Source organism: Lepisosteus platostomus, chromosome 4 (assembly GCF_059453375.1).
Source record: "Lepisosteus platostomus isolate fLepPlt1 chromosome 4, fLepPlt1.hap1, whole genome shotgun sequence".
In the NCBI taxonomy this organism is placed as follows: Eukaryota; Metazoa; Chordata; class Actinopteri; order Semionotiformes; family Lepisosteidae; genus Lepisosteus; species Lepisosteus platostomus.
The window spans coordinates 66,963,030-66,975,895 of record NC_142614.1 but is presented as its reverse complement, the minus strand read 5'-3'; the positions used below and the strand labels follow the sequence as shown (position 1 = coordinate 66,975,895).

The 12,866-nt window shown below is 38.5% G+C and overlaps 1 protein-coding gene across 14 annotated transcripts in view; it reads left to right on the top strand.

Moving 5' to 3' along the window:
• tcf4 (transcription factor 4) overlaps positions 1 to 11,848 on the top strand; it is a 209,463-nt gene extending 197,615 nt beyond the window's left edge. For 7 of the 14 annotated variants that reach the window (XM_088630366.1, XM_088630359.1, XM_088630360.1 and 4 more), the window contains 4 exons: positions 1,752 to 1,914; positions 3,534 to 3,763; positions 5,091 to 5,223; positions 6,864 to 11,848. In XM_088630366.1, the coding sequence (XP_088486492.1) occupies positions 1,752 to 1,914; positions 3,534 to 3,763; positions 5,091 to 5,223; positions 6,864 to 6,912 (575 nt within the window). In that variant the 3' untranslated portion in view covers positions 6,913 to 11,848. Of the gene's footprint in view, positions 1 to 1,751; positions 1,915 to 2,840; positions 2,864 to 3,533; positions 3,764 to 5,090; positions 5,246 to 6,863 lie in introns of those variants that run through there. The other 7 variants (XM_088630367.1, XM_088630363.1, XM_088630364.1 and 4 more) reach the window with 4 other exon arrangements.
• Positions 11,849 to 12,866: the final 1,018 nt, after the last annotated feature.

Genomic DNA, 12,866 nt, shown 5'->3' with positions numbered 1-12,866 from the left:
ATGATCATGACAATGCAGTTTCACTGCATAGCAGAGCAGGATTCCCGCTTACACCAGGAAGGCCACCTGACCACCATTTTGTTCTTTTGTCATTACATGTCCTGGACAACAAACTGATTCTGTGTAAAAGCTGTTAAGCCTATTCAGTTCAAGCTGGTTAGATATACTTCCCATGCCCGGAAGTGCTGTGGAATTGAAACATTTACACCTTACATGTTGGTTTGATACTTCTTCTGCCCGCAACGGGACATTTAGTGTAGTAGGCTTGCTATGTTATGTAATTTTAGCTTCTTTTGCGGTGCTTGAGACAATAAAACAACAAGCCTTGAGCATGTTGAGTTTGAAGGTGAAAATATATTGAAAAAATCACACATTTATAAATTTGCCATGTGAAAAATGTCACACCGTTTTAATACTGTTCATGCATTTAGTGTATTTAAACAAGCACACAATTGTCTGAGACAAGGGAATGTGAAGCTTGTTTAATGGGAAACAGCCCGCTAAAAGAGTACACAGCTCACATTTTCACACGTTTGTTTATATGTGTAAGGCAACAGCTTTCTTGAGAACTAGTAAAACAGTAATTTCTGTTTTATTTTGACAGTAGCTTAGCGAGCTGAAACCAACCGTGAAAAAAGAGATAGTGTTCTCCAGCATAATAATGTAGGACCTTTCTTTGTATGGGTTTGGACAGCATGCTTCTTGGCCTCAGATTAAACCTATTGTACCCAAATCCAACCTCACTCCAAAGCTTCTCTTCCTGTCTGAAGACCAATCAGCTGAATATATACAATTCCCAAGAGTTCTGACAGCACGCACACATACAAATAAATCCCTTCTCACTAGTGGTTTGCACCACTGTTTGTTTTTAATTTTGTTTGACATTTTCCTGCTTGAGTAATCAAATTTAAAAAAATGTTACTCTGGCTAATCATCTCCACGATTCAGCATGTAGGATATCCCTCAGAATCACTCTAGATTATCTTTGTGAAGGATATCTTAAGAAAGATATCAAGCCAGTGATCACAGACATACAAAACATTGTGCATCGTCGTACTGTTTAGAATTGGAGAGCAAAGTAATTTACTCAGTGGATTGAAAGTGACTTGGTGATGATGAGTGTATGTGTTTGATTTAGTAGACACACAAATCCACAAATCTTAAATCTATACTTAAAAGTATACTTTGAAAAAGAAAGACTGTTTTCATATAAAAGAAATACTCCTCCAAAGTTTATGTCCACCCTTTAAACGTATGCGAAAAGGGAAATTAAATATTTCCAGAAATCTGAAAAGTACAGCTGAACCTTTAATGCTCACTACCTGTTTGGTCCACTGGTAAGGAAACCAAGTGGTTAAAATAGCAACCAGCATCCTGATTTTCTGTAAAAAAAATCACGCATCCATCAAAATATTTCATGCAGCCGTCCAAATACAATGACGTGATATGAATAGACAGTTGGATCTTGTTTTTTAATGAAATTCTACAGCTCCAGTCTCAGAGAGTCTGGTTTTCCTTCTTCCTGCTCTCAGTGAACTAATTGAACTCATTATTTACTTACTCCAGCAACTTTAAGCCTTTCACTGTACTTAAGCAGCCGGAAATTTTACAGCGGTCTATAGCACCTTTGAGGTCCTCCTCCACCCTACAGCATTCAGAACCCCCACACATACAGTGGTTTGTGGGCAGTGTGTGGATAGTGTTGTAACGTGTGAGGGAGGCCTCCCTGGTGACACTGCCTTCTTCCCCAGCCCTCTCCACGGGACTCCAGGGCCAGAGCACCTCTTCGGTGAGCTCCGAGATCAAATCCGAAGACGAGGGTGACGAAAACCTGCAGGACAGCAAGTCCCTGGATGAGAAGAAGATCGACGAGGACAAGAAGGACCTCAAGTCAATTACTAGGTCAAGATCTAGGTAACCGTAACCTGAGCGCTCGCTTCATTCAACTCCTTCGCTGGATTTTGATGAAGTGAACAATGTGCTTTGAGGGACAGCTAAATCAAAAACTTGGTAAACCCCACTTCCCACTTTAACCACATCGTTTCCATAACACACAAACACACACAGGCTTCGTACTGGGTATTTAGAGCATATTCACAGCTCAGTGTCTGACAAGAATTCCGTTATGAATTATAGAACAGATGATCTCTGTTTCGTTCTTCTGGGCAGCCTTCCACTAAATTGATACATACAGTACTTGAACTAATAAAGAAAATACCTGTTTGCATATTGTTACTTTCAGATAACACCTTTAGGCAAAAAAAAAGCTTTTGAACAAATAACTTAATTAATTCAGTTTTGCATGCTAGAGAAATTCCCACACTCCAAATTGATTTTCATTTCAGATGGGTGGCAGTTTCTTATGGTATACCCATCGAGAATTGAACTTCCTCGCAGCCTTTCCTATCTCCCTGGGGTTACCACAGTCCTCCATGGTTTTGAGCCTGGTTTTAGCTGTCTTTCACACATGAGTGTAGGGAAATATGCCCAAATCGCAAAATGCACTCTGTGCAAAACATCCCAGGACAAACACCTTCTGACAGATTCTGTCCTGAAGGGGTTTATCACTTTCCACCTGGGATAACTAATTTGATCAATTTACGGCCTAATTTGAAAATGTTATAGCAATATCAGTGAAGGTCTGATGATTTTGAGTTTGGTCTCATATTAAGCTGTTAACATGGTGAATGGTGATTATCTCAAATGTAATATACTGTACTGGATTAATGCTACATTAGCCAAAAAGATAGTTGTAGGTGTAGGATTAGTTGTATATTCCTGAATTTGCAACAAGAAAGTTAAAATATTTTCTTATACTGCCTCTATATATTCCTTGACAGGAGCTACAACAGATCAAGGAGAGGTTAGTTCCACTCAAAATCAAGGTGGAACGAAGGAAAGTAACAATGAAAAAGTAAACCGAAGGAAAAAACAAGATTTCTGCTTATAGTTTTTTTTCCTTTCCACTTTTCAATGTGGAATTAACCTCTACCTGTTCCTTTGCAACTCACACTGATGCAGCTCCCTATCATAGAGCATTATACATAGATGTTTTAACCATACTGTTTTTATTTAATACCTTCATTTGACTTTAATTTAAATATTAAAAAGAGTTATCCAATATCGTGTTAGTCTTGTTCACTCAAGAACAGTCAGAAAATGAAACAATTCTTGACATTCTTAAGAATTTTAATGTTCCCTAAATTCCATTGGTTATTTAATCCTAATGAAAATGATGAGGCATCTTTTTTTAAGTGCAAAGCATGGCGCAAGACGCTTCAACTTTCATATACTGAGCTGAGGGGCTTGAGAATACCAGTGACTCTGACCAGGGTCAGGCTACTGCAGCTACACGCCATTTCTGCCTGTTTAGTCTGAGTTGTAGAATCAGCACAACGGCGTACTGTCGTTTTGCGACCGGAACCCGTAACTGGGACGGTTTTCCCGTCAGCCGAAGGAGCGCGTGTCCTGTCTTGTCCCGCACCGTGCGCGACTGAAGTGGCGTTCCTCTCCCTCCCGTCTCCGCCCCGCAGCAATAACGACGACGAGGACCTGTCCCCGGAGCAGAAGGTCGAGCGGGAGAAGGAGAGGAGGATGGCCAACAACGCCCGGGAGCGGCTGCGCGTGCGCGACATCAACGAGGCCTTCAAGGAGCTGGGCCGCATGGTGCAGCTGCACCTGAAGAGCGACAAGCCGCAGACCAAGCTGCTCATCCTGCACCAGGCCGTGGCTGTCATCCTCAGCCTGGAGCAGCAAGTCCGAGGTCAGCACGCACGCTCTCTCGCTCCTTCTCTTCCGCCTGGCGCGCGCTGTTCTCCGCCACTGCCCGGCCGGGGGACAGCGATGTCTTAATCGCGCGCTACGCAATTGGTTGAACGCAAAAGTTCAATTTAAAGAAGTTCGGACCCACTACGCGAAAGCGCGTTTAAATAAACCTCGGACAGGTCCCTGTGTTTGCATAAGGGGGGGTGAGAGTGTGGAACAGGCCACCCAGCCATGTTGTTGAGGCCGATACCTTGGTTTCTTTCCAAAAAATGGCTGGTTAATTAACTGTTAACTACAAAAACTGGTTAGATGGGTCAGATGGATTTCTCTTGTTCATAACCATTCTTATCTTCTTAATTCGAACAATGAAATTTGTTAAAAAAGAAATCGCCCCCCCCCCCCTCCCTCCATGGTCTGTTTCCGTTTTCGTTACTCCCTCACCTTCAAACATATTCCTCTAAAACTAAGCATCTTGCAAGTGTTACTCTGGCAGGATGTCAGTAAGGCAAAGTCAAAAGGAGCAAGAAGTTATTGTGTGTTTGTGTCCTCAGTCACTGGCTTCTTGGTGATTGAAAAAGAACCTGTGCACTCTGTAAGAGTTTGGAGGTTGTTGTAAGGTTTTACAGTTATAATGGAATTTTCTGATGGGCAATCGGTGCTCTCCCTTTCTGCAAGACGGTAACATATGAAAGGTTATTTGAAAGACGCAGTTTCAAATAAGGATGGAAAGTCTTCAAAATGAGGGAAAAAAAACAAAGCTCATATTTTGGAAATTGAGGCTCATAACTACATGGTAATGTCCAGTTGCCTCCACTAGGTGGCACATTTACACTACTCGGCGCCAATGTGAAAACGGAGGCTGACTTTAATATGAGCAATATACTGTAGGAAATGAAGAATATGGTTACCTCTCTGGGGATATTACTCAATGGGAACAAGCTGTTTTGAATTATGAATTATCATATAATTCCCTGGGTTAGGATAGTGACAAATAAGACAGCACAATCCCCTTTATTGGTTATCATTCTGTTTTAAGGAATTTACATATAATTCTAGGGAGTTTTTTCTGTATCCTTTCCTGGAGTTTGCACTGATCTTCCCAGGTTCCGGGGGCGGTCTTGATCTTCCAGAATGGTTATGATCAGAGCAAAGAGAATCCCCTCAGTAGCGTAGGGTGTCTTTTAAGAAAAAGGGGACAAGAACAGGCAAGGCTTCTCCAGCTGTTAAACATGACTCAGCTGGCCGGGGCCGACTGGGGTATTTTTCATCCTTGATTGCACAGAGCGAGCTCTCGGCTGAGGAGTGCTTGTTGTGTCTGCCCGCAGAGAGGAACCTGAACCCCAAGGCAGCCTGTCTGAAGAGACGGGAGGAGGAGAAGGTTTCATCCGACGGACCTCCGCTCTCCCTCGCAGGAGCACACCACAGCATGGGGGACGCCTCCAATCCCATGGGACAAATGTAAAAAGAAAACCATAAAATGGTCAGAATACTTCACCTTAAACTAATCTGCTGTTTCACATTTGTACCATGAATAGCTAGTCCAAGAGCAAAAAAAGGAAAAACAAAAAAAAAGAAATCTCTGCACAGTGATTTAGTTTCACTACTGCATTGCATACAGTACAGTCGATGGATGTTTTTTTATACACTTCCCAGACGTATGCATGCTGAAGCAGGATACAAGATAAAAAGTAGTTAAAAGGGGACAAGACTGTACCATGCAGATCTCCTGTGCTTACAGCCCTGTCAGTCTGTTCTGATAATCTCACTTGAACAAATTGGATACCATCTCCAGTTAAAAATGCAGTTTGCTGAAAATATTGTTAATAGCAGCCATGGGGATGAACATACTGCACACCCCCTTCAGTTGCTCCATTATGTTATTTCATCGGGTACATTTTAACAACAGATTGGCAGTAAGTGTGTGTTTAATGTGTGTGTTTGACAAATTTTGCGATTCTGCACTGTACTGGATGTTTAGTATGGGCATTGTGGAACTGTGTCCGTTGGTATTATTGACTGACGCCGGATAAGGGTGATCTGTAACGTGTTTTCAGTACCTCATTAATCCCCCCCACCCTGATTGTGGGATTTGTTTTCTAAAAGGACTAAGACAGAAACTACAAAAAGTCACTAGGCAGTCTTAATAACACTCTCCAGCAGGGTTTTATTGTGATTAGTCCAACAGGATAATGTCATGTTTTACTTAAGGTTTTTTCTTTTAACTATAATGTCACATACACTGTGTTCTAGCTGTAAATGTTGGAGGGGACATTGAGAGGTCACGTTTAAAAGGGCATTAAAAATAAATATATAGAACTTTAAGTTTTTTTTCCCTCAATCTAATGATCTATTCTGAGATTTCCTTCAGGGTAAAGTTAAAGTGAGAGATATTCAGTGTGTATCTGTTTTTTTGGGTGGATTTACTAATCCACTAAATATTCCAGATTGTTTTGTTGTTATGCAGTTTTTCAAATACATAAGATTAATCACAAATTAAAGTGCTGAAGAATTTTGCCTTGAACATATTTTACATTTCTTAATTATGTAGAGTCATGATTTATCATGGAGGTACAAGTACAAAACCAGTTCCCATATTTGAATGTGTTGACAAAATCTGGCATGTTCACACGTTTGAATTGTGTACATGTACATCTCCTCTAAAAGTATTATAAATCTTATATAAAGCCAATGTTTTAGGCGGATTTTTATTTTACTGAAGTAAAATAAAAAGTAGAAGAAAAGAACTATCTTACTTCAGAGAAAAGGGGACGTGAACATAAATACACAAAAAGTTTTGGTTGCTAGCAATCCACTCTAACATGAATCATACAGTCTGTACAACAAAAGCAGCCCTATCATGAAATGCCTTTCTAGAATAAATACTTCTGGAATTTCCAAGAATCAGATCAATGCATGACAAGCTGTTCTTGAAGGCTACATGTGTAATTTGATCTGCAGTTTTTTCTGTTTTTAATTGTTGTAAAGCATCCTTCATATCAGTGACATATTGTGCTTCATTTATTTGTATTGAATTACAATAGACTGACTCATGGGCCAGAATCAACATTCTTACTACATATTACCTTTTTCTTCCACAGGTCCAAGTTGCCGGAGTTCTTCAAAATGATGAGCGACCAGTTCCTTTGACAGCGTTATCCTTATCCCACCACTCAACCAACCAACACTTTTTCCCACCCCCTTCTTGTGTATAGTAGAGATGAACGAAAGTAGCTTAGAAACACAGACACAAGAGATTTCTCAGCATTCCCGATTTCTAGAAAAAAAAAAAGAGGAAAAAAGTGCAACTTGATGAACGACTCTCTAAACATATCATTAGGAATGTTCTAACAACGTTGCAAGCTGTTGAGTGCAGCCTTCAGACTGAATGGCAATCTTATCCACACTGTGGAACAATGCAGTTGTGCCTGAACTTCTTTTGGAATAAAAAAAAAAACAGTATATAATCAATTTGTAGGTATCGAGGGAAAAAAGGAGAAGATATTTAATTTAAGAAATTGTAAAACTTGCAATAATGAAAAAAGTGTACTTCTAAATAGAAAAGATAAAAACAATTTGTTGGTGTTCTAGTTGGCTAGTGTTTCTATATACTGGAGAAGAAGGGAAAGCATTGCTGCCCCTATAGCTACTTAAACCAGCAAATGTCCTGATTATGACTTTAGTGATATCATTAGCCATTCCTTTGCATGGGAAGAGCAGATGGATCTTACGAGCACACGGGAAGCAGTCGGTAGTGTACTGAATGTTGTTTATTTGCTGGGTCGTTGCTGTCTTGCTGTCAGAAAAGGGAATGAACTTGGTTTGCAGGATTTAGCAAGGTCGTTTTGATTTGTCTGTTTTTTTCTTTCTTTAACTTTTGAGTCTAAAACCAGCTTTGTGGCAGAGTACAGTGTAGAATCACAGTGTGGTTTTTTTCTCGACCAGTGAAATGCCCAGAGTACCTTTTCCACAAGGCAACGCTGTACCCACGGTATTGAGAGAGACAGCAGCTGTGGGGCCTAAGAGTCCATCGTGTTGCTTTTATAGTCTTACCCAGGTTCTGCCCCAGCCCTCTCTCCCCTGACCCACCCTCCTTAACCCCAGAGATGCAATGTTAACATGCTACAGTTTTACCAATGTGCCTTTTAGAGTTCATATCATTAAGAGTAAGAGGAGGACATTATCTGAACTTTTTAGGATGCAAGCTTAGGGAACTTGTTAGTCATTAGGTCTATGCAGTCAGGTTTTTTATAACCTGGAATTAAAAAAAAGTATTTTTTGGATAAACTGTATTTAATGTACTGTATGCTTACATGTAATTTAGAAGGCGTGTTCCTGAACGACCCTGTTTTGAGTAAATTACTCCCCAAGTTCCAAGCCCGTTTTCATAGCGAGAGACACGTCTGTAACTGAGCGTTGTATTATAGCTATAAGCTTTTATGAGTAAATGGCTTTTTCAAGAGCCGCTGTAGTCTTCAGTACAGTATGTGGTTGTATGTGTAGAACTGATTTTATTTTCTCGTTTTTTTAAAAACAAATCTGCGTCTCTAATGGTTTCTTTGTTAAAACCCAACTGCGGAACGCTGAAGCAGAGACAACAGCAGTGTTCACGTTGTTTAACTTATCCAATCAACATAGGCACTGAAACTGGAAAATATATATAAATACATATACGGTAAATATGGAAGGTGCCATTTCTAAAGGAGAAAGAGATTTGGGATTTGTGTGGTTTCATTAAGATGGGGTGAAACACACGAAAGCACCTCAGTGTAACCTTTCTAAAGACATGGCTTGTGTTGCCCACTGAAGTGCCACAGAAGGAAGTGTTGACTCTCTGTGACATCTCATCAACTAGAGACCATCATCCACAAGACAAAAGGGACCGGAGTTCCATCTGCTCTACTTAATGCTAATTAGCTGTTAAGGAAACACAGACATTTGTAAATTGTATGCAACAAATGCAAACTTACCATTATTTTGAAATTGTGTATGTAAAAGTTATATTTTTACATGTAGACTCTTGTTATTTTGTGTTTAGAATACGTTGTATCAGTTTTTGTTAAAAAACTTTGAATTCAGTGTGTGTTGAAAATGTGTCACATTGAAAATGTAGTGAGGTTCAAGCTTCAGAATTTGTTTTTTTTATTTTATGTTTATATTTTGGGGAACATTTTTTTTTCTGAGGGGGGGGAACAGAGAACAAAATAAGGTATTTAAAATTTTTGTCATGCTCCATGCTCATCTACATTGCCATTTTAATTGTATTTGGAGAGAAGAAAATGTGTATATAGTCATCAGAAATGGGAACATGTGAATTTTGCTTGGGGAGGACTGGTTAACACAAGGGATGTGGAGGTGGATCAGTTGCATTATATCCATTTCATTTTAATTGGTCACTGAAGCCACTGAAGTGCCAGCATAAGTAAAAAAAAAAACAGCATTAATATATTGTTAAGGCTGACAGCAAATATTTTTCCTGTTATGATGCGTGGCTGTGTTTGCGAAAACGACCAAGTATGTCCAGTACTTTTCTGGTAATTCATTTTGACATTATGATTTTAATTTCATGTAAAATGAATTGGAACCATTAGAGGCCTAAATGCCTATAAATAATTAATGCAAATCTATTGTCTATGACGAGTTTTAATGAAGCACATTTTTCTTTTGCAATAAAGGTTATTGTTTTTCGCTGTTATTATCTCATGTCAGATGCAGGTCTTCAAAAGCTTTCTTGTCAGTTTTGTGCTCCCCAATGCTCCTGGAATGAGCATTGAAGTATGTAAGCAAAAGATCAGGTTCTAGCGTAATGTGTCTGTATTGCAACCCAGCAAGAGATTGTTGGAGCCTAACCTACTTGTGCTTGATGGACAAGTGTTTAGTCAAATGCTTTCTTGGTATGGCTTAAAGGGTGGGTGTCTGATGAATAAAAGATAAGGGCATTTCTTTTATTCGTTTGTTTTTACATTGCGAGCCTAAGCTTGTAAAAAAAAAAACCTGTTCAACTATTGTTTAAAAGTCACTGACATGGCTGAGGAATGAAGGGACAAGTATTTTTCTGCAACTCCCTGTTAAACAGCTAACGTTGTCTTAGCAGAAGCAAGTACTGAATTTATTTCTTGTGTTTAGAGCACTTAAGTATATGTAGAAGAGATCCCTCTATTCCAGTGCAAAGAATAAGTGGGTGAGCTCAGAAATAATCTATGTGTGTGAAATGGAAAGGTTCCAATTTGATTTATAGTTTTTGCTGTTGAGTTGTTCTCATTATATTTTGTTTGGTTATTTTGCTAACTATGAACAAAACACAAGCTTGACCGCCCACCTCTAAGAGATTTGTTTTCTGTGTATAATGTCCAATATTTGATGCATCAGATACACATACAAGCAACAAGTTGCAGGTGATATTCACTTTGTATTGTATTCTAAAAGAGCACTAAACATTTAACCACACAATGGGGTGAAAAAACGCTTTTTAATCACAAGGTTGATAGCTGCTTAGCTGCTCAAACAACTCTTGTGCTGTAAGACCCAGGACTAAAGAATACGGTATGTGTTTCATATTAATGTAATGCCAGTTTAACACTTATTGCTGAAACTTGACAAGATACAAAAGCATGGTAACATGACTGTACTCGAGCTAAGGCTACATTTTCTGAACAGGGATGAGATCAATAATTAGTATCCACTGCCAATGTTGTCCTTACTTCAGTCAACGGCAGCCATATTGGTTGTGACACAGTTCTCAAAGCAGGAGAGGGCAACTGCAAATGAACTGATCCACCTCCACTTTTAAAAGATAAAACACTCCTGACATTTAATTTAAAAATAAATATTCTAAGTTTGGGAGAGGGGGGACTGAGGGTTCCATTTGTCTTCAATGTAGCTACAATGAACACTAAGGCCTATGAACTGTCAAATCAAAATTAAGGATGCAATTTTTACTGATCCAGTCTTCCGTTTTGTTTCTTTTTTTTATTGGAGTTTTTGTTTCCTTGCATTTTTTAAAATTGAGGGTGGGGGTGACGGAACCCCTGTTCTATCTTTCAAGAGGCTAAACTGACAATGATGAAAATGAGAAAGAATAACTTTCTGTCACTGTTTGAAATGAATCTTGAACAAGCACAAAATTGATTCAAGTGGCTGACTGGAAATGCTAATATATATGTATAAATTACATAGAATAATAAAATAAGCAGGAGGCACCAAGGCTTATAGGCCAACTACTTCAATTTGGGTAGACTTTTTGTTTTTCATGCGTTTTTAATTCATCTTTGTGCAGTGCTGGTTTGACCATGTTCATTTCAGAGTATTATAGACATATGTAATGGTGAAAATATATGAACTGTGGCCTTTTCCATTCTTCTTGTTACTTGTGATGCAATTAAGTGAAGAAAAAAAATAAGCAGAGAGTTACCATGTATCAGTGCCTGGCTTTTTGTTATAAAGCTTCCTTTGTCTTTGCTCTTTTGCTATAAAATAGACTAGTGCACCCTATTACAAAAAAATAAAAAAAAACTAAACTAAAAATTAAATATATTTGGCTTATTTTTCGCAGGGGCAATCCTTTTATACCAGGAATATTGAAAAAAAAAAAAGAAAAAATGTCAGATTCTGAATATTCCTCTTTGTAGATTTTTGGAATCATTCGAAGTAAAAGTTTGTTACTTTATTTTACTATTTAAAGATGTTATTTTACCATGTGTTACTGAGACGAAACTGTATGGTGTTTTCAGTGATCGACCGCAGACTGGAGTGTGCAGCTTCACGCGTACCTGCAGCAGTGAAAAAATAAAAAACAGTTACACTTTCTTTCCAATGTGTGGCTGAGTGCCTCAACTTTTTTTCCATGTTTTTTGGTGTATTTTTAAAGTTTTTTATTTTTATTTTGTTTTTTTTATTATTATTATTATTTTGTTTTGTTGTATTTTTATTTTTGATTAGTAGACGTGTCCAAACAGGTTGTGTGCTGGAGTTTCTCTTCAAACCAGCTCATTGTAGGCCATCGCCTGTTGTTTTTCATCTGTAGTTATTCAATGAAGTCATGTACATGACCGTTCTGTAGCAATAAATGTGCCATTTTTATAACCTAGTGCTTTCATGTGCCTTGTTTCTTTTATCCTCTGTGAACAGCCTTTCTTAATATACTGTAAGGTTCTTTATGTCAGCTTACAGGTTTTGCATTAAATTGTTGCTAAAGAGCACACGGCCCAATAATTTCATTCACCTTATTTTCCATTTTTAAGCGTCTGTCATTGAGAATACCATTTAAGCAATTTAAAATATCTGTTCACAAATACCTTATTGCAAGCAGACTGCAATGCTCGTCAACATATTTCTATCTGCTCCCTAGATTTCAACATGCACAACTTCACAAACAAAATTCTAAATGATATGTGAGCTAAGCACAATTATTGAGCTAATGCTCCATTAGAAATCAATTTCTTGAAAACCATCCAAAATGTGTATTCCTTTAAAGTAATGTAAATTAAAAGCAAGCAACTTCATTTAACGTAAGAATGAATCAGGGCACTGAGACCACTGGCAAACAATTATCACATTTCTTTCTTTGAAACAAAATGAGAAATCCTCATTATGAAATAGCGATGGTCAAAAAAATAATAATTTGCATTTCTTAATGTTACTACAATTTTATTATATAACGGTAACACACAGTTCTTACCTTCAAAGTGTTGGAATCTCTGTGCCAACTGCGACATCCAAGTCTATTTCAGTGTCTGCTTCCAATGGCAGCCGGGACAGAAAAAGTACTTCATATATATTGTATATGTTGAACCGAAAGCCGAAGGAAGTTAATGGCAATTTCCTCCAGACCTTTGAGTTTCTTCCTTGTCCCATCCAAAAGTTGGTAAATCATCTCCCATTGAAAGCATGATCGGTGAGTGATAATGTATAAGTATTAATAAAGAAGAAAACCACAGACATTGCCTATAAGGCGAGCAATGTGATGTGTATACAGTATATGTGGTCGACATGTGGTAAAAGCACATTTGGCAGCAATTACAGTAGTCTTTTCAGATCATTTCTTACCACCCTGCAACCTTGAATGGTGCAATCACCACCAGCCCCTCTAATCGTGCTCAAATTAT